This window comes from Miniopterus schreibersii (genome assembly GCF_964146895.1).
Source record: "Miniopterus schreibersii genome assembly, chromosome: 7".
In the NCBI taxonomy this organism is placed as follows: domain Eukaryota; kingdom Metazoa; phylum Chordata; class Mammalia; order Chiroptera; family Miniopteridae; genus Miniopterus; species Miniopterus schreibersii.
In genome coordinates this window covers 48,875,191-48,896,919 of record NC_138108.1, presented here as the reverse complement: position 1 = coordinate 48,896,919, position 21,729 = coordinate 48,875,191, and the positions used below count along the sequence as shown (strand labels likewise).

Genomic DNA, 21,729 nt, shown 5'->3' with positions numbered 1-21,729 from the left:
TAATTCTTAAGTTTTAAATCTCTGCTCAGCAATACATAACAGTAGGAAACATCTAATCCAAATAAACTTTAGGTTTTAGATGGCATTTTATTTAGGTCTGGGGACCAGGTAACAATATTTTTAGGTGGAAAGCAAAAGGTGTTATGTGAGTGCTTCTAATTACCTGAAGGGAGAGTGGTAGCTGAACCACAGTTACTATTGGTTGCAGCAGCGAAACCCTGCTTTCAAGGTGGAGGGGTCAGACTGTTTTTGCTACAGCCCATGGGGCAAGTGACAATGATTTTAGGTATTAGATCTTTGGCTGGGACAAAGGGATGGATTTTGTAAATTAAGATAACTGCTTTGGTCATATATAAGGCATTTTAACCATTGAATCTTCTGATGCTTATGTCTAAATAATGACATCTTTATATTGTTCAGGCTCTTTTTAAGCTAATAAACTTAGTAGGAAGGGATCTTCCTAAACCTCTCTGATTTAGATTTTAATATCAAATAATTATTTTATATAAAGAATTTAAGAAACAAAGGTTGATGTCATGCCACAGTTTAGACAATCTGGATGCTTGCACGCTGCCCCCGTTCCTTCCCGCTCAGTTTTTATGAAGCACGGCAGCTTTGCGCGCCAGGCTGGGTTTTATGCATGTCATCCCAAATGTTGCAGCTGCAGCATTCACTAATCAATCCGATCGAAATTCCTCACCTGCCAAATTCTCTCCCCCTACAAATGAACAGTGTCTGGAGAATTTATTCTGAATTTCCCTGGAGCTTTACGTTGGCAATCCTTATGAAATTTGTTGCAGCTGCAAAAATGTGCCTAAATATGGAAATAAAAACCCAAATCATCCTCTATCGGTTAGCCTTTTCTCTCTCCCCCGCTAGGCACCCGCAATTGCTCGTTGAATGAGGAAATAAAAGCATCAGTTAGTCCCCACATTTCTATCTGCAAAACACCAAATGTTTGGGGAAGCTGGTGAAATTATACTTCTATTGAATCGGCTGGTCACGTTGCCATCTGTACTTGATTACACGTTTTGGTGTTTCAAAAATTAAACAGGGACTTAAATGCTCATGCCTACAGATTGCCTCCCACACAGATGATCAATTTATGTGACCATTTAAAAATATATAGGGAGCAATTTTAGGTTACTTTAATCATATTTTAAATTGCGCAATAGTTTTTACTTTAAACAAGTTGCTTGTATTGGACAGTAATATATTAGTATAAATTGGCAAAGGTAAATCCATAGTTAATAATGTGCAGAGGTATAATGTTTCTTTAAAACTATATGAGTGTAAGAATTAGTAACGGACTAAGAAAACTTCAACGAATTTCAAAATTTTGTTCAGAAGGAACAAATACAATGCTTCAGCCCATGATATGTTTAAAATTGTACTCAAATGAATTGAAAAATAAAACTTCACCAGAACTTGACTAATCAGAACCTTACATTAACTTACAATTTTTTTCTGTACCTTGATTTTATAAGTGGTCTAGACCTCCCTCCCCAAAAGAAAATCTAACAGTTGAAAATATTAAAATATATTCCTTTGTGTGTTCTGATCTTCTAGCGTCCATATATATTCAGCCCAATCCAAAGATAACAGGTTTTCATTTAATCTTTGATTAGCAAATGTGTGTGAACAGCCCAGTAAAACTACAATTTTACTGTTGACGTGTACATTCCTTTACAGGCAAGTAAATGCACACGGTTTCTCCGCAGCTGGGATTAGGAAGCCGCAGGACAACCGATACTCAGTGAAAGCTAGTTTCGCCGTGCAAGTCCATTAAAGTTGCACATTTTTTTAAAAGAAAACTATGTGCGATCACTCTTTAGATCAAATTCAAGATTGCCCTGGAATATAAATCAGAAGAAAGCTGTGGATATCAGTCTTTGTGGGTCAGTCTTTAGCAGTTCTCCCTCCCCATGCCCTAAAGAAAGAAAAATGAGAGAAACTTGTTTCTAATCATTCAAGGAAATGTGCCCATGGGAAGCGTTTTAGGTAGTTTGTAAATGCAGTTAGTGTCAGGATTTTAAATGGACAGGCCTTTTTGTCCTCAGTAATGCTTGCCTATATTCGTATATTTGGAGATGGCTACGTGTCTTGTCAGAGATTTACAGCTCTAAAACTGCATTTTTCCCCCAGTGTGGTGGAATGAACGTAATTAACTATGAACATCCTGATACAGCAGCGTGTCAGTTCTCAAAAGTGACTAAGTCCCCTTTTTCCTCCTTGCACTCCTTGGGTTGAAGATCATCTGAGTTGCATCCACGAACAATTTTATCCCTTGGTTTCTAATTGAAGGCATTTTCATAGCAAGGTGCTGATTTAGTGAAAGCAGTAAATAGGAGTCTCCATGCAAGAGAAACTGGAGTTTCCTAACATGCACATGATTTAAAAAATAAAAATAAAAAATAAGGTGCCTTGAGATGCTGGCAGTTTTAACATTTGGAACAAAAGAGTTCATATGTATATTTACATCCTAACTGCTCAGTTTTACCTTACAAGCTTCAGTTTAGGAAAATATACAGTACTTTTGCATATAATGGTACCTTTGAGCCCCTGAGTCAAGTAGAGAGGATTTAAATACAAAAAGGAAAACAGCCATTAAAAGCACTTACATTGTATGTGGAATAAATAGTACAAAATGATTATTTCCCCGGAAGACCAGGATCAGAAACATGCCTATGAAGACCCAAGATTCCTACAGTGCTTGGGGATGAATCTGTCAAAGAAGGATGCCTAATTGGAGGAAGGTAAGTTTTTCTTTGCCGCGAGCGAAGCTCTAAAGAGAGCTCACTGTCTTGTTTTAAACGTGAAGTCAAGTTGTCTTCCGAAGCTGTGTTCAGATGCACGCCGCTTGAGAGCGATTCTTTGGATTTAAGTTTAGATTTTTCAAGGTCTAGAAATTCAGGACACTGATAGGAAGAAAAGAAAAGATGCTTTTACAATTTATTTGGGCAGATTTCTAAAATTACACTCCTGAAATCTACATATGTTTTCTTCCCCCATAAATCTATATTTGATTAGTGGTATTAACCAAACTTTCCCTCCCAAAGATGGGTCAAGACATTGCAGGTGGTTGTTGGATAATCCTGAACACTGACTCCAAGAACTTTAGTTTTACTCTGAAGTCAGAACAAAGTCTGTGGGTTTGTTTTGTTTTGTTTTTTTTACATTATTTTGTACTGAGTTTTTTAGATGAGTTTTAACTCAAAGTTTAAGATAAAACTGGGATAGGAAACGTGGGTCATTTGTGAGGAGAGAAAATAGAAAGGAAGGAAAATCTCCCATCCCTACTCAGAAAATATTACCTAAATCCACTGAAAACAAACAACAAAGCACATGGTTTTGCACGTTTCCTAGTGATTCAAAACTAGAAATATCTACTTCCATATTTTAGAAAGATTGCATTATTTTCCTTCTGCACATTTTCACCTGTTATTAATGTTGTTTCTGTTGGAAAAAAGTGGGGTGGATGGTTCTGTGGAAAGTAACCTCACAGAGTGATCTGGTCATAAATTCACCCTGCTATAAACTGGACAGGTCATGGTGGGTAAGCTGTGCCCCAAGCATATAAATTCTTTAGTAAAAGGTTTGTCTTTGCTTTAAGTAAGCCCTGTTCATTTGTTCTGTGCATCTAGGTTAGCACACCTTTGAAATAAAACGTGACCACCCTACCCTCAAGAGAGCACATAATCTTGTTAACTATCCTGTAATCCAATGCTTTCCTTGTTTTCTCCTACTTTCACGTAAATGCAAAAATGAAGCTGCAAAACTGTTATTCTCTGGAGCATCTGAGATCTTGCTCTTCAGCAATGTCATCAGTTTGGCTCAAATAAACTCTTCTAAAAATTCTCTTTAGGGTCGGACATTTCTTAATAGAAATTTCATTTCCCACAATATTTTGCACTAAATTCCCAAACTTTAAAGAAAGTTTTACATGACTGTTCTGTCAATCTTTATTTAAATCATGGTTCTTAGGTGCAATTTGGCCATAGTGTTTAGGTAATTAAGAATGATTCCCAAAATAGAACTCCGAGGGAATTAGATTTTTGAAATTAATGTAATTCAAAAGGGTTCATTTGGAGGGCTTCAGAGGCAAGATGAAGGACACTTTATAATTCCTCCTCTTACAGTCCTCCAGGTTAAAAAAAAAAAAAAAAGTTTAGAGGTAGGGCACCGGTATTTAAGGTTACTAATCTGACTGCCCTTGAACCTCAGGTCTTCTGTGGCCAGCTGGTTCTCCTCTGCTTCCTTCCTGAGACCCTGCCCAAGGGTGCAGCTGGTCAAGAGAGCGAAGTACAGTCTTGTCTCTGAAGAGATTTTTGGACCCAGGGCTTCTCCTTAGCTTTCAAAGCTCTGCCATATGCAAACTGAAGTAGACTGATGCTTGAAGAAAGTTTTTTCTTTAAAAAAAAAAATTGTTTTAAGATCATTCATCTAGGCCCTTTGCTCTCAAACTTTAAATGAGCATAAGAATGAGAAATTCTAATTAAGTAGAATGAGAATGTGCCTTTTCCATAGCACCCCACGTGATCCTGATTCAGGTGGTCCCTAGAACACCCTTTGAGAGACCCTCTTGGTTGTGCACTATTTACACTCACTTGTGAGGAAGGACTGAAACTTCTGTCCGTCTTGATGGACGCTCCCGGGTAACTGGTCCTCATCAGGCGGAGGGTGGGGCTGTGATACTCCGCTCCGGCAGTCACCATACTGTAGGCTGGGGGGACCACAGTGGTTTGCTTCTGCAGCAACTGTAAGATGGTCTGGATGTCAGTAGTCATTTGGGATTCAAGTCTGCAGGACAGACAGAAATGGGGGAAGACCGTCCTGAAATGGTTCATCACTCTAAAGAATCTGAGAAAATTTCAACACCACTATTGTGTATTGGTTTAATATGATTTTAAATCCACTTGCTAATGACTTAAGTGAAGTTGTTTTAATCCACTTGTTTATGACGAAAACAAAAACAAGTTGTAGAACTGAAGTTGTTTTGCTATGAGAACGAAGTATGTTGTGTCAGAAGTGATCCCCTCCTCTGTTGTGATCGATTAAGAACATGTGGAGAAGCAATGATGGCAAGGGGACATTTAAACTACAAATACAATGGTACCTCGGTTTTCGAGCATCTCCATTGAGGAACATTTCGGTTTACGAACACTGTAAACCTGGAGCACATGCTTCGGTTTTCGAACACGCCTCGGAAGTCGAACACTCCACGTGGCTTCTGCTGAGGGCAAGACCCTGAGGTCCAGCTGTGGGCTGTGGATCCCTTGGTTTTTGAATGTTTCAGAGCTCGAAGGGTCTCCCAAATGGGTGACATTCGGAAACAGAGGGACCGCTGTACTAAGAGTTTGTGAGGACAATCCTAGAGCTTAGGTCTGGGCAGGTTGACACCTTGCTGACCTAAATAGCCCTCGGAGATCTTGAGACACTTGCTCCTGCTGTGACCAAGGAGCAAAAGAGTGCAGCAGGCCCAGGAAGAGCAGAAACGTCTGTTCCTGCCTCAGTGAGGCGTCCCTGAGGGCCGTGGCGCAGAGCCATGCAGCGGCCCTGCAGTGATCACTCTTGCAGCCCCGAATGTCCACCAGCGCTGGCGCCTCTGTTCCCTAGCAGTGTGCTCTAGCAATAAGGGATGTCAGCTCCTGGTTGGCCAAGTGCCTCTCCCAAGTGCCTACTCATATAAAAGGTACCTCAGCTAAATTTGGACTTTATTCCTTTCATTCCTCCTCCCTTTACCTGGAACAATAGTGTAATTAATCTATCATTGCTTTGGAGTATGTTATTTCTTTATTTGGCTTATTAAGAGATAGTATCCTGTATGCTATTGTCTTGTGAAATTATCATTCCCAAAGCAAACCTCTGTTAAACAAATTGTTGGCAAAGACAAATCAGTTTCTGAGCATAATTTTGCCACCCAAACAAGACAACCACAAACAAACAGAATTATGGCCCTGCTTTAAACAAAAAGAACAGGAGAGGGAGCACGGAGATTCTCTCCTGGCTGAAGCTAACTTTCTATGTCTCACTAATGGTTCTGAGAAAGACAGTTGCTTTCCTGCTTATTTAATAAGATCTTAACAGAAAAACAGCTGAATGGAACAGACTGTATTTTTACAATGTACTTTGCATTACATTTTTACAATTAAGCTTTATTGGTTTCAAAATGTAAAATGCACTGAGAATCTATTTTTAATCAATAGTTGTATTTTCTTTTTAATCAGGATTTGCCCAGTTTCTTGTGGACATTTATTTACTCTATAAAAAAGAGATTTGGTTAGCACATTTCCTTTCTTTATTTCATTTTTTAAAATATTTTTTATTCATTTTTAAGAGAGAGAGGACGGGAGAAGGAGAGAGAGAAACATCGATGTGACAGTGGAACATGGATCGGCTGCCTCTGGCATGCCCCCCTACTAGGGATCGAGCCAGCACCCTGGGCATGTGCCCTGCCCTGGAATCAAGCCAGTGATCTTTGGGTACACAGGACAATGCCCAACCAAATGAGCCACACCAGCCAGGGCATGGTTAGCATATCTCTTTCATGGTTACAACTGGATAATTTCTTATTTGTTTCAAATTTATATTACCTTTATTTTACTTTGTCTATCTCCTATTCACATCAAGAATTGTACATTATTTATTGCAGTCTTTCTGTAATGTTAAGTACTGTTAAATTCCTTTCCCATCCACAGTTCAGAGCCTTTGGTATTTAAGAAACAAAACAACGTAAAAGTTCACTTGCTTCTATGATCTATCTGACTTGCAAAATACCAATCTGATCATTTTTTATTCAAAGCTCACAAGTAGCCAACTGGCTTGTTAATTTTATTCTCATTTTAAATTAAAATTCAAGTGAAAATAGAAAAATACAATAGGGCTGATTCTTCTCTTTTGCATGTGTTAACGGCATTAAAAAAGGAGAATTTTGTGGGCATAAGAACAGAAAATTTGGACCATATGCCTCTTTAGGCAACTCTTCTTTTAACTCTTTATTGACTTGTGCTTCTGTTTTGTCTCTGAGTGAAAAATGCAAAGAAAAGCTAAATCTTAACAAAAATGTTAAAATCATAAACCTAATTTTGCTCAATTATATACATGCTATATTTATGGAATTTAGCCTTTGGAAAGAGAACAGAATAAACCTCAAAAACATGAGAAAATATCATTTTTTTTCTTTTTAACTCTTAATATTAATTGATACTACAAATCTTCCTTCTGAGAAATATTATTCTTATAGGTGTTCTATAAATTTATAGAACCTATTGTCTTCTAAACCAATGGCTGTAAATTATACATGATTCTGACTTGTAAATGACAAAAGCACACATTGAAAAAAGAAAAATTGAGTCACCAACTAGTTTATCTACTTGTTACCCATAGGATTGATCTAATTTTTTATGGTGTCAACTAAATTGAACAGACTAGTTATTTTATTGTTGTATATCATTTTTTCAGTCTTCAAGGTCCAGCTTAAATTGAATCTGCAACCAAAAATCTGCCCTCATTTGACCCATTCAGAATTAATTTCTCTCTCTTCTGAGTCCCCAAAGAAAATTCCACATTCAGTCTTCATTGTAAATATCTCTGTACAAATTTATCTTATCACTAATAGCATTTAATATTTAGCGAATGGCTTACACGTTCATTACATTGAATTTAAAAGGATTTGGGGATGGAGCATGCAATAAAAACTTCATCAATATAAAGAGAATTCAAGCCCCAATAGACAGTCAAAAATTATGGTAATGGTTCTGAGTCCTATGAAACCTTTGCCAAACAGCAGTGGTCTCTGAGAAATGAGATCTATATACCATAGATTCTATTTGAACAGAGTCTCTGAGGAAAAAAATCTATTGGAAGGTGGAATTTTACTGATTAAAACATGCTGCCATGAGTGGGACTCACTTCTCCTTCAAGTGTGCTTATCAAGTAAGTTTTATTTATCCAGACTTGCTTCAAGAGCCTTACCTCATTTTGTCCAACAATTCTGAGCTATTATGTCATGAACTTTGCCCATTTCCAATCAGTTCCTTACCTTGAAAGGCCCAGAGTCTAAAATCCTATAAATAGCCTATTTCTTATCTCCTTCTGAGATATCACTTAGGCTCTGTCAAAATGGTAGTCTCCCTTCCTGCAGTGATTTTGAGTACTTAGTTTTGTTTTATAAACTGGTGATCTTTTGGGCTGTTCAATGCAATGATTAAATGTCGATGCCCCCACCCCCTTCATGTGTTGAAGCTCTAACCCCTAATGTGACGGTATTAACATGTGGTACCTTTGGGAGGTGATTAGGTCATGAGAGTAAAGCCCTCATGAATGGAATTAGTGCCCTTATAAAAGAGACTCCAGAGAGCTTCCTTCCTTTTTCTACCTGTGAGGACACAGTGAGTAGACAATCATCTATGAGCCAGGAAACTAGCTCTCACCAGATACTGAATCTTCTGGCACCTTGTTCTTGGACTTCCCAACCTCCAGAACTGTGAGAAATAAATATTTGTTGTTTATAAGCCACCATTCTATGGTATTTTTGTTATAGCAGCCAGAACAGACTAAGATATTCAACAAAGGGGAGCTTTAGTGAAGAATTTCTTTACTATGCATAGATTATATTTTCACTTTTTATGTCTAGGGTCTACTGGCTTCATTGAATGGACTCTTCTATTGAGACAAAATAATCTGCTTTACTCAGGAGGAATAACAGAGAATTTTTAAAATATCCAGCTTGACCTTTAAAACAGAAAAGAACAACCCAGTTTAAAAACTTTTTTGGTCAGTGAAGGGTAGCAGAATATGCCACGCCCAAATATGCCACTTTAGCATATTGATTATTTTGAGCCTCAGGCACTTTGAAAAACAGCAAAAGCAGGGAGAGGCTTTCTCTGAACTCCCATTATCTGCCTAAAGGCAGGTTCACCCAAATGAACTCAATTGTCGTAAGTCCTCTCCCCGGGATTTTTGTCTCCCAGGAAAGACTGACTCTTGTTCACAGGAGAGGAGACTCGAAGTTCCACACCCAGGCAAACTTTGTCACAAACTATCACGCCTCCCATCTCTTTTTCTGTGGGTCCATTCATCTTTCCTAAAAATCATTCACTCTCCTCTAAGAGGCCTACATCCCCCTGCCCCTTGCTCTATTAAGATGGTATTTAATCTTGAATTCTAAGCCACCTTGGAAGTTACTCATTTTTCCCTGGGTATTTCCCATGTGTACATGAGTATACATGTTAATAAGCATACATTTGTTTCCCCTTTGCTAACATGTCTTTTATTACAGGAGTCTCAACCAAGTACTCAGAAAGGTAGGGGAAAAATTATTCTTCTTTCCCTACCTCAGCATCGCTTTACTGATGTGTAACAATGAATGTTTTCATTCACTCAGAAACTCACAATGTACCAGGCACTGTGTTAGGTAGGAAGGTGAAGGGAGAACCTGATAAATACAGACCCTGAGCTCGGGTGCTGACTGGAGCGGACCACCTGGAATGCTAAAAACCCATCACACTAGGTGAAGCGAGTGCTCGGTGCCATAAGGAAGGCAACAGATAAATTGCTCTGGGTGTTCTGCAAGGGATGGCATCATTACTAAGAGCTTCTACATTCTCTAGGGCCTCCCTACTCGAAGTGTGGTCAAAGCCTGGAGCTTGTTAGAATGTGCAATCTCTGTTGACTCCAGACCTACTAACTTAGAATCTGCATTTTAACAAGATCCCCAGGTGCTTTAAATGCACATTACAGTTTGAGAAGCACTGCTTTAGGATCAAGTGTTAATGATTTCCCTAAACATGTATATCTGTAGGCATAATATATAAACATATAGGCACATTTCTTATGTGAACCTTTACCGCAAATATAGTTTAATTGGCTATTCAAGCAGGAAAGCAGCAGCAGCAAGGACAATTCAAGACAGAACATTTAAATTTGCCTTTATTGCATTGTGTGCTTAATATGTGTGTTTGGATGAGACAAATGGGGGTAGAAATCCATGGCTCTACATTTGAAGAGAATGCTGAAGCTAAGGGGGTAGACCCAACTCTAAAAAGTGTCTCAAGATTCTCACCCCCTAGTTAAAGACCAAATTGTGTGGCCCTCTTCAAAGCTGTTTTGGCCTTCCAGGGTAAAGTGGAGGAAAGAGGTTGCTGGAGATGGCAGTAAATGCAATATTTTGGATTTTATATTTTAGACTTCAAAAGAGGCTAAGCTGAGTTAGACCATAAAGTATTTGTGAAAATATCAGAAATAGAAAGAAGTTAGTCAAAGGAAAAGAACTATGTCTAAGAATATACAGATGCTGGGACCATGTCAAAACAGATTTAATTGTACTTTAGCTGTGGAAAAGTTTCTAACAACAACAACAACAATAATAATAATAAAACTAGCGTAATAAAATAACAATTATATTACTAACGAGCAGTTGCAAACTAAATGGGTCCTAGATGTATGTGCCATTAAAGCTTTATACTTTCAGCCCTGGGATATATTGAAAACAAATGTTTTCACTAATCTGTGACTTAATGCTAACTGCAATGATTGGTAGACATGACAAGGCAACAAGGGTAACCTAAAATATCAACTTTAGTTCTGAAGAAAGGTCCAAATCAGGAAATATAGAATACATGTAAAGTAAGAGAATAAACTAGAGAAACAGCAATGATAGAAATGAAGGTCATTGTTAATCAAATTTCACCTAGCTGCAAGTACAACACCTTTTATTTTGTAGAGTTTCCACATGTATTGTCGTAGTCTTCAAAATGGCATTGCAGATAGATAGGACTCAAAGAAAGAAACTGAAGCTGGAGAAATTTAAATGACTTGACCCATCCTGTAAGCCGTTAAGTAGCAGAGTTAGGACTTTATCATAGGCTAACCAACTACGTGTACTTTGCAAGAATTGTGCTGAAGAACTCACTGCTTTCCCTGTCACTCCTCCATTCATTTTCACTTTTTTATTTACTAAACAAACTGAATATACATCTATGTCTTGGCAGTAAAGAAATGGGCAGTTATTTTCTCTCTGTCACAAGAATCAAAGTTCAAGTTCAGGCCACACTTACATCAATTTTTATATATTATACATTATATGTAGTTTTATGTATATTATAGATAAAATAGCAAAGTGGTTAGTATATGTAGTAGGGAGAGAGAAAAAGCAAATGTATTATGTAACTAAATATGCTTCTCTAACCAATAATAATTATCGTGATAAGTTCTTATACTTTAATTAGGAATTATTGACTCTAAGTAAATGATAACCTGTTTTAATTTTCTCAGGTGTGTTTCGATTTACAAAACTTGAATTTGACACTTGGGAATGAGACATGGACCTCAGCACCCCGGGATTTTAAATTCAATTAAGGTGTATGGTAATGTATATGTGTGTGCACACACAATTTAATGTGTTTACTATATTGTTTGAAACTTCAATTCTAGCATAATTTTTTTTAAAAAAGCAATAGAAACAACAAACAGGATGTATAAAATACATAAGTAGTATTAATTTGATAGTAAGTTAACAAGTAACATACATATAGGCAAAACTTAGAGGATGTGTTAAGTATAGATAATGCATAAGCAAGTAGCACATTAGACATGGGTGGGATTCATAGATGTATTAAATACAGACAGTAAGCAAGTAACCTGTAAGACATGCCAAAAATAGAACAGAAATATGATGTAACAAACCAGAGTGTAGCTCTGATATGTAGAAAAAGATGGAAAGAAAAAATTATTTTCATGTCACCTCTGGGCAGACACTTTTGCCCCCAAATTTGATCACCCATTGGGGGTACACGGTATAGGTTCAGTCTGGCTTCACATATGCTTTACCTACAAAAGGCCAATAAACACACTGTTGTTCAGCAGGCTAATGACAAGTAAGGCATTTGGCCTTACATCTCTGGGACAGAGCAAGTGTGTGCCATTGGCACAGGGGATTTTTTTTGTCTGTGGACCCTTTGTGCAAACCTCAACTCTGGGCCTCGTAACCACACCATCAGCAGAGAAAGCTGATGTGACAGATGTGAACTTGGGGTAAATCAGGATTCAGGTACTGTGGTCCTTTTACCAAGCTCGCACTTCATAGAAACATGTTAGTTACTGCATCTGGCTCTTCTCATCTCTCATGGTCTGTTTAAAACTGATTTAGTAAACCCTGTGATTTGCACATTACAGTTTGATTCATCTGTCACCACTGGAATCCCTTGCCTGGTGGTGTACCTGGGGCTGCCTTTGAATCAGTGTAAAGTCCCACATGAGCTACAACTAAGCAGATATATTATACTCCTTCATGCATTTTTTTCCTGAGTCTTAATGACCAGTTTAATTTTAACAAATCCACTTAGATTTGGATTAAAGAGTCCCATCCTCCCTAAAACCAAAATTAAATCCTCATTTTAAAAAAGTATAGCTCAAAGATAGAAGGAAAATGGAGAGGATATGGGCTTCAACTCTGTGAGATTTTCAATTCAATCACATCTTTAACAAGTTGACTTGAATAACTAAATGTTTAAGTAATTTTGTTGACAGTTTTTAAGAAATGTTAAAACACATAACTAAGTTACCAGGCACAACCAAAAAGCATAAAAGCAGCATGAAAAGAGGAAGGGTGTTTGTCAACAAGCTAAATATGAAAAGTTTTCTTAGGCCGCTACTGTGGGTGATATACTAGTTTTATGGCAAGTAAAGAAAAAGTAGGATTTACGCTACCAAATATATCAAGTGTTCTAAATAAATGCTCTTCTAAGCACAGATTAATAATTCTGTCAATTCCTAGTCTTATTTCAAATCAGTAAATGTGGAAGGAAAATATGAGATTATGGCATGAGGAATTTGCTGTATACAAGGAATGAAGCTAGACCCAACTAAGGGCATGGTTTATGTCTTCTTTGGCCTGCCATTGCTATACCTGTTAAGTTGTTCTTGAAGCAAATCCAGTCTTTGCTCCACTTCCCCATAGGTGAGGTCACTTTCAGTTTCCGAGATCCCCCAGGCAGCTTGCTGAGGTGCTGAGGGACTCGACTCATAGGCCTGAGTCTGGGCGTTGTCTTGTTCCCAGCTTCTTGTGTCAGCGATCTCTGTGGGAAATAGCAAGACGGATGTCAACTTCTTTGGGTGCTCACTGGGGTCAGTAACACAGAGACATCCAAATACATGCAAGAAAGGGTCTTAAAGTATAACCCAAAGACAGAGACCAAGAGTGACTAAGGGACCTGTCCAGGAACAGCAACCGGTAACTACCTGTGTCCCACCCACCGACCCTGCTTGCCACCTCTCTCTTGTCCATTTCCATATGAATAAAAACATACAGCCAGTTCTTAAATACAACTTTGTCTTCTTTCTGTTTGTGGTAAAACAGAAAGAAAACTTGGATGGTTAACTCAAGAGAGCAGTGATTTTGTGATTTTGTATTTGGGAAGAAACAGCACCATTTGTTTGGACTACTTCACACTTGGGTTTAAGATTTTAGGGTTCTTTCCCACAGGATAATTTGCATCCTTCGTGATTCAGAGTGGGCCCAAGGCGAGAGCCACGGGGAAGTGCTGATATTCAGGGGAATTCCCTTGGCCAACCCAACTCAAAGTCGAGCCAAGAAACCGTAAGTCATAAAAGATGAAAAGAGTCTTAAAGGTCCTCTAGTCCCATGAGACTCTTTTTTAAGTTTTTCTGTCTCCTTCGAGCTCCTTCTACACTGTCCCTTAGTATAGTCATAGTAACGTCCAATAGTTTTTCTGTGGCTCTTTTAGTTAGAATATTTTTTTGTGTTACTATACTTTAAAGCATATTGCTTATCTGTTCACAACCTCTTTTCAAAAGCTCTGTGTGTCTCTTATGTGCCAGACAGTGTCCTGAAGACAGAGGAATTAAAGACAAAGAAGACAGAGGCCCTAAACCTGAGAAATTCAGTCTAGCGTGGTTTTGGTCATTTTTCATACAGAGATTTGTTTTCTGAGCTTCTCTTAATTTATTGTTTCTCCTACAATCTGTATTTGCAAGTTAGCGATATCTAAGAGCAAATACAATATCTTTCTTTTTTCTCATTTTTGTCATATACTTTTGATGGCTTTTGCTATGCTTTCTTACCCTCTACATTTTACATATCTAGAGAAGGCTTAAAATGATTAAAAAGTTGGAAAATAAAACCCATGAAAAAATACTAGTGGAACTGGGAGTTTATTTTACAATTAAAGAAGAGTGACATTTCTTCCTCACTGGGAGAAATGGTAGGAGGAAAAGATGATGTAAAACTGGTTTTCATTTTCACATTTAAGTTAGAATTAGTGATTTTGGTTTGCTGGGCATTTTTTGGCGGGGAGGGGCAGGTAACTATGATTAAACTCTGCAAAAGGTATGTCAAGGTAAGGAATTTATATCCTTGGCTGTTGAAAAAATAGACAGAAAGTAACTGACTTGGTGAGGATTAGCTATAATTCTAGAAATAAGGACCAGGATGTGTAGGACTTCTCCAAACCCCTTCCTTTCCTACAGTTTCTCCAAAGTATAGTCGGATAGCTCAGAAGTAAACCCTTTCTCTTCAAATAGCAGGCAAAATTTCTATATTGTTTTTCATGGTTTTTCTATCTCTATCCTTTTATCACAGAATACACAGAAATTTCTCTAATGAGCTGCCTACAGTTTCTGCTTCAATTAAGTGAAGCTATAACAAAGGAACTGAAGTACTCAAGGGCAGCATTGGGAAAATCTCAGGTCAGGGTTGCCTGTGCTGTGAAATGGGCAGGGTAGCCGACCTCAGAGAGCCTGCTATGAATTCCAGAATGGTTCTTCGTGATTAAGGCTTCCTTAGCCTATGGGATCCTGGTGTTTTGTTTTGTTTTTTAAAAAAGTGACAGTAAATAATTTACCACACTCAACAAAATGAAAATAAACAAAAATATGAAATTCCTGGAGTTTTAACTAGTATATCAGCAGATTTTCAGTGAAAAGTATAACATTCTTCAAGGCATGTGACTATTTTAAATGAAAAACAAAGATATTATGGAGCAGCAATGCCAAACATTCATAATACACATATTAATGGCTTGGTGATGTCAGTATTTGTCCCTGTCTGGCTGCCTGCTAGCTGGTTAATGTAAGGATTTAAAATAAAATAATAATTGATAAGATGAAGTTACATATTACGCTCATAAGTTTTGTGCCGAGAAAGTGTACAGAAAGCCTGCCTATGCTTAACAGCTCTCTCATTCTCAAATCATATATAATAAATTGATATTTAAAGAACAATGGTGAGGCACATGCAATAAATTATGTAGGATTATATTTTTTCTTCAGTATTCAAGGAAAAAAAAAGTATCATGTTCCTTTAGAAGAAATGCATAAAGTGTAAACTTAGATAGAGGCCTCCTTGATTATAATTTAATCTTTTATTAAAATCTGGATATGTGTGATTTGCTTGTTTTAACAGCAATATAAAAAAATTAAAAAGGAGTTCAAAGGGGAAATCCTGGTTAGGGTCTTGATCAAAATGAACATCCTTGTAGACACTTTCTAAATATAGCTCAGAAGGAATCTGCACTCGGTTGCCTTGGAAAATGTTGCTATAGTTGCAAAACACATTCCTGGAAATGGATGAACAGAAAGTAAACTTTTTTTCTCTGGGTACACAATTTTCCTAGAGTCAACTTTTGACCTCAATCTAAATAGGATAACAGTCTGTTTCATTCTTTTTTTCTTTTTAGTTTTGCCTAAAGATGCTCTCCTGTTGGATTCAGCATGACAAATGCCAGGAATGTGAGTAAGGGAAATTTCCTATTAATGATCAAACTAGAAATTGTAGGGATTTAGTAACTCAAACTGCAGCAGTACAGCTGCATAATACATGTTATTCAAATTCTCAAACATCCCATATTACTTCACCCTAAATAATCATTAGAGAATGAAATCGGCAGTGGTTTTATAATTCTTCATTTGTTAACCATATTAATTATCCAGGTTAACTGTCACATGGATGTTACGGCATCAATTATGTTTATTCAATTGACATGCATATTTAGCTATGCATTTTCAAAGTAATTATTTATTATTTGAATAGGAATTGCATTATACATTTTTAAAACTTAAAAATTTATGGACATTAAACTTATTTGTTAGAATACTATTTTATCGTGCATGTAGAATAACAAGATAATTGGAGGAAGTGGCAGAGAAAAACACAAGGTGAAGGGCATGAGGATTCACTGTCAGCGGCAGGCGTTATAAAATTGAATAAAATCCCCAAATTATATCTTCAATAACTTGTCACTTGAGGCTCAAAGAACTTTTGACTTCCATGATACAACCGTTTTCTCTTTTTAGCACTTCCCAGAATTCGTTTTCATCAATAACTAAAATGGGACATTTGGTAATCACATCTAATATTCCATTCTTCCATTGTGATAAATGAGGTACTATTTTCATTCACTTCATCAAGATTTTAGATTGTCCAGAGAACATTTGCTTATATTCTTAGCTTACTTCAATGTGGGGTCATGGCAGAGGCTGATTTGATAAGATAGGGAAAGTAACTGTGGAAAAATGTAAGCCTAGACATCCTAGATTCAATAAAACTTTTGTTATCAAATATAGTCACTTTAAATAATGGTGACAATTATAGATAATATTTGCTTACTCTGTCCCACAATTTTGCTATCATGCTAGTCTGAGAACATCCCATTTTCACCTCATTTCTGTTATATTCTTTTGCCTTTTTGCTATGCGTTCTACATTTTTATATATCCAGGGACATATTGAACGCTTAAAGGGTTAGAAAAATAAAACCTGTGAGAAAATGCTAAACTTAATTGGAGATTTTATTTCAGAAAAGATAATTTATGTGTGTTATCTTGTTAACAATTGTTAGTTAGAAAATATTATTTCTATTTTAAAAATGTGAAAACTGAGTCTTCGTGGGGTCTGTCAGTCACTTATCCTAAGTCATAAAGGGAACAAGTGACAGAGTTGTGACTGGAACCCAAGTAGTCTGAACCACACTTATTCTTGCACCCACTTAATAGATAAATCTAGCAAGAGCTGTAGATCTAGATCTTGTTATACTAAACTAATTGTTCTTCCAAGTGGTAGTTCTCAAGTTTTCCAAAATTTCCCATGCTTTATTATCAAATTTGTATTCATTATTACCCATTTCATGCATATTTTCTACAGCAAACCCCATATATTTGGGTATTCCTTTTGGTGGAGCTGTTAAATGTATTCATACGAGTTGGACCAAGAGCATACTTTATCTAGGGGCATTTTCCCTCCTATTCTCATAATTCCCAGTAAACAGATTTTTTTTTGGCATTTGCCGTAGTGTTATTGCATTGGCCTTTCATGCTACAAAACAATAGGGTTCTACATGTCATTACGTTAAGTCTGATTGGCCATAAAAAAAAAAACCTTTCATGCTATCATTACTTGGGAATAATTCTCACTACTCCAGAATGGTCCGAACACTTTGTAGATGTGAGATTTGAACTCTTTGCCAATATTTCATGAAATCACAAAAGATTAGATTAACATATGTCAGTACAGTTCTTTATTTGTGAAAAGTCACCACTTTATGATGAGCACCAAAGAAGGACAAGCGGAGTCCTGAGACACTCGGTTACCTTTGCAGGAGTGACTCCTTTTGTCTATGTGAGCTCTTCCTGACGTGGGCACTATTTCTTTAAAACTGAGTCCCGCTGCTTTCCCTGCCCTTGGAGGGGAGTCTACTATCCCTGAGAAGAGAGGCTTTTGTTCATCGTCAGCGGAGGAGATGAAAGAGGAAGATCTGCTTTTTTTCTCTTCGACGTGTTTCTTGGAACTCTGATAATTTCTTATGGTATCTCCAGAGTCTTCAGCATCATTTGTACTGTTTCCTTTGCCAAAATCTATCAAGGAAAGTTATTTTGTAGAAGATAATTAAATGTGACACTCTACGCATATGACACTATTTATCCACAAACTACCTTTTCAATAAATAATGTTCTTTGAATAACTTCAACAGAATTTTCTATAAAACCACCAGAAAAGTTCTTTCTGTTTTTTCCTATTGAAAATGTAGCTACTGAAGGAGGTTTATTTTCTTAATTCAAGGAATATTAGATCATCCTAATGAAAGACATGATTCATTTTAAAATTAAAAGATTATCTTTGATAGTATAATTTAGGAGGAAAAAAACTAGAGAATAACTTATGACCTTATGCCTGCTCAACAGTCACTTGTATTCTTAAAATCTGGTGCATTATCTCTTTAAGGAAATAAAAAAGGGAGGGGAAATGTGTCCCATTTCTGAAATCTCACCACTAAGCAGCTTGCTGTTTGTTTTTAACTTTCACACCCTGGCATCAGTGGCGGCCCTTCACACATTGCAAAGGTCAAACCTGGAAGCCTCCTGGTACTAAAGGAGAGCAAGCTGAATTTCAACTGTAGTTCAATGTAATGGCTTGACATTCTAGGTAGTCTGTTTGTGTAGCATATTGAAAAGACTATAAAGCTAAATACAGTAATTAAGGTAGGTTCACCAATTACATTAAAGCCAGTAGTACCTATTGACAGTTTTATGCAGGATAATTTCAGCCCTTAAGGTTGTGTTAGAACATATTTCAGCAAGAAAACCTCAAGAGACAAATCCCAGAAGTTGTTTCCATTAGTCTCCTGGGGAGACAGTATCATTCTCCATCTGGTTACTGCTAAGAGCTAACCAACCTACCCCAGAAGGTATATCACTTTCTAGAGAACTGGTTGAGACAGTGTTCCCATCTACTCTCTGCCTGATTGAGCTTACTTTGTTATTTATAGAAGGCCAAATGAACGAATTTAAGGCCACTCCAGAGAAACTTCCAACTGTTTTTTAAAATTCCCATGATAGAAATTAAACAGAGATTTTTTTTCTTTATTTAAAATATCGTAATTTAAAATATGAGAAGCCAGAAAGCAACCCAGTGTAAAAATGGATAGAGTTCAAAAATCAGCCTCATGTAAAATTGTTATTAAGGAGTTAATGCTCTGTCAATGAAAGTTAAATGTAGCAAAAGCGATTGCTCAATTTATTTTCCTTAAGAGTTCACACTTGCTCAGTGATTTCATCTTTGCTGAGAAGACTACAGACCTTTCCAAACTCAAGCACTGTAGGCATCATTGGTTGCTCAGTGTCACTTATGTTTCCCTATCAACCACTAATCTAATTGGTTGTAAATATTTAGATCAGCCCTTCCTACACAACCCTTTTTCCTCCAGTGTCCTCAAGCCTCTAAACTTAATTCTTATCATTTCTTCCTCTGTCTTCTTCGATGTTTAAATTCTCCCCTCCTGAAAATTTGGTCAACATTCTCCACTTTATGAACATATTATTTCATTCCTCAAAAAATAATAGTTTCCAATTTTATGCTGGTAAATGATTTTTTTTAAAAAGAAAAGCTTCACTTTTCTAAATTCTCCTCATACCTGCTCAGTGAATTGCATCAATTTGCTGCCACAAAGTACACCTTTGTGCAGTTGGGCCACCAGAAGGGATTGAATCAGCTTTTCTTTTAAATACTTTCATGGTATCTTTTCTAGCAGAATCTAATGCAAACTGATTTAACCATTCAGTCACTTGGCTCTAATTGAAATATGGGAATGCAAACATGAATATTTGTGTTGAATGTAGGTTAAAAATTATTAAACCACTTTGTCTCTTTGGCTTGAAAGGTCTTGGAACTTCTCTGTAGATTTTTAGATCCTCACACATTACCAGTAAAATGTTCTGTCCCACCTACCACATGGACCTTGGTCTTTGTTTACTAATTTATGGTTTAATTTTGGATGATTAGGGACAAATTCATCAGTTAACATATACTGTTAAATTGAATTATAATTTGCTGATTTCCACTCAGGACAAGTATTTACAAAATGTGGTAAATGAGGGATTATTATTTAGTCAGATAGTAAAATGGAAGAAATTACTTCATGTATTTGGCATCTAAATCCTTTAGCTAAAATTCCAAGTAAAAGCAGGATCATGAAAGAAGAAAACGTTTGATATCTTTGAATTGTTTCACTATGTAAGGAGAATTACTCAAACCTTTATTTCCATGTTCATTGCCACCTGACAGTTAGCCAGTTGCTTCCTGGAATCCAGGTCATCTGAAAAGTTTCTTTGATGCAGCCTGACTGCGACATTCTTCTATTCCTACTAAATAAATCACAGCTTCCTATTCCATCATTTAAAATGGAAGTGGAAATGACAATCTATTTGTGGATTAAAAATAGAAACTGCTCAGGCTTAGGCTGGAGGTGGCTGATGCAACACATGAAATTGGGCTGAAATGCATTCTAATTAGCTTCCAGGTACTTCTTGATTTTGATGGCCTGTTTCACTTCTGCCTTTTCCTAGTTAAAGTGGATTATTTGATGGATATTGAATAGTAGTAGGTACTGTTTTTTTCTAATGCTATTTTTATTTATGTAGAAATATTATTCTGAAGGCAGTAATCTGAAAGTTTAACATTTTCCCCTTTGCTAGAAGTGAGATTGTATAATCACTTGTTATCATCATTGTACAAAGAAAAATGTTTGCCTGTTTAGTTAAGCCTTGAATTTGCTTTCTGATTTAGATGACTGAAAACCTCTTTTTTTTTTTTTTAATCTTTTGTTTCTGTAGACTAACAGCTCGTCTCCTTCATTTTCCTCATAGGACACAATTTTAAAGCACTTTGTGACTGGTCTTGTGGGTGTCTCTCTGGGTTCAGAATGAATTGAAGAGCATAGAATAAAGTGTCCAGGTGGAGTGGCTGAGTCATTGATCTTAAAAATGATAATGTAAAATCCTTCCATTTCAAACAATCTGAGAACAAACGCTTATGCTCTCTCCACCTTTTATGAAGTCTTTCTCTCAGATTAATTACCATTTTTATTTGTCAGACCCAACAGGTAGCCTCACCTTTTGGTCAAAAAGAGACAGTTAAGGTGCTCTCTCAGCATCTGAATCTTAGATTTCCTACTGGTAACAAATTTGAAATAAGCCAAACATTTTCCAGCCAGATGCATTTAAAAAAATTATTTCACTGGGAAATTGAAGTCTAAAGTATATTGTTTCATTTGATTTCAAGTACCTTGGTTTCTTTCTAGTTTCAAAGAATGTTGAAAGAAGACTAGTGTCACTTTTCTATACAAATACAAGATAAAAAGTTTAAAACTATTTTGAAAATTAAAGATACATTTATATATTGTTGAAATGGATAACAAAAGCTAATCACTATTGTTATTAGAGAAGATATTCCAAAGAAATGCCAAAGTATAATAACCAATATATATAAAGGCTTAATTTAGTAAAATTACAATTAGACTATGCCTATTCTCTAAAAATAAGTTTAACAATGTATATACTTACTCCTTACTTCAATAACTTTCATACGAGTTATTTTATTTTGGAGAAACACTTCCAAAGCTTACTGACTTTTTGGATGACGACCTGAAATCACTAAGCCACTATTACAAAGAGATCAAGTGTGCTGCTGTCCTTTGAAATGCAAGGCGTGATGTGTTCAAGACATTTGCACTCTCATTTTCTGCAACATTACACTTTTTCAGTTGAAATATATAGAGGTGCCTGCCCATTCTAATAAAAATTACCTGGGTAGGGAAATGAAGAACCTGCAGCCTTTTCTCCCTACTCCTATGATGCATATATAGTGTCTTAAAATGGGTTCCTGTTTCCAAGGGAATGTGTGGCACCACCTGAGTCCAGTGGAAAGAAGATGATGGACATT

The 21,729-nt window shown here is 36.7% G+C and overlaps 1 protein-coding gene across 1 annotated transcript in view; it reads right to left on the bottom strand.

Moving 5' to 3' along the window:
• Nucleotides 1-1,330: 1,330 nt before the first annotated feature.
• KCNH7 (potassium voltage-gated channel subfamily H member 7) overlaps nt 1,331-21,729 on the bottom strand; it is a 391,026-nt gene continuing 370,627 nt past the window's right edge. The window contains exons 12-15 of the mRNA XM_081143216.1: nt 17,604-17,867; nt 12,908-13,076; nt 4,608-4,800; nt 1,331-2,918 (exon numbers count right to left, since the gene is read on the bottom strand). Of these exons, the coding sequence (XP_080999342.1) occupies nt 2,652-2,918; nt 4,608-4,800; nt 12,908-13,076; nt 17,604-17,867 (893 nt within the window). The 3' untranslated portion in view covers nt 1,331-2,651. The remainder of the gene's footprint in view (nt 2,919-4,607; nt 4,801-12,907; nt 13,077-17,603; nt 17,868-21,729) is intronic.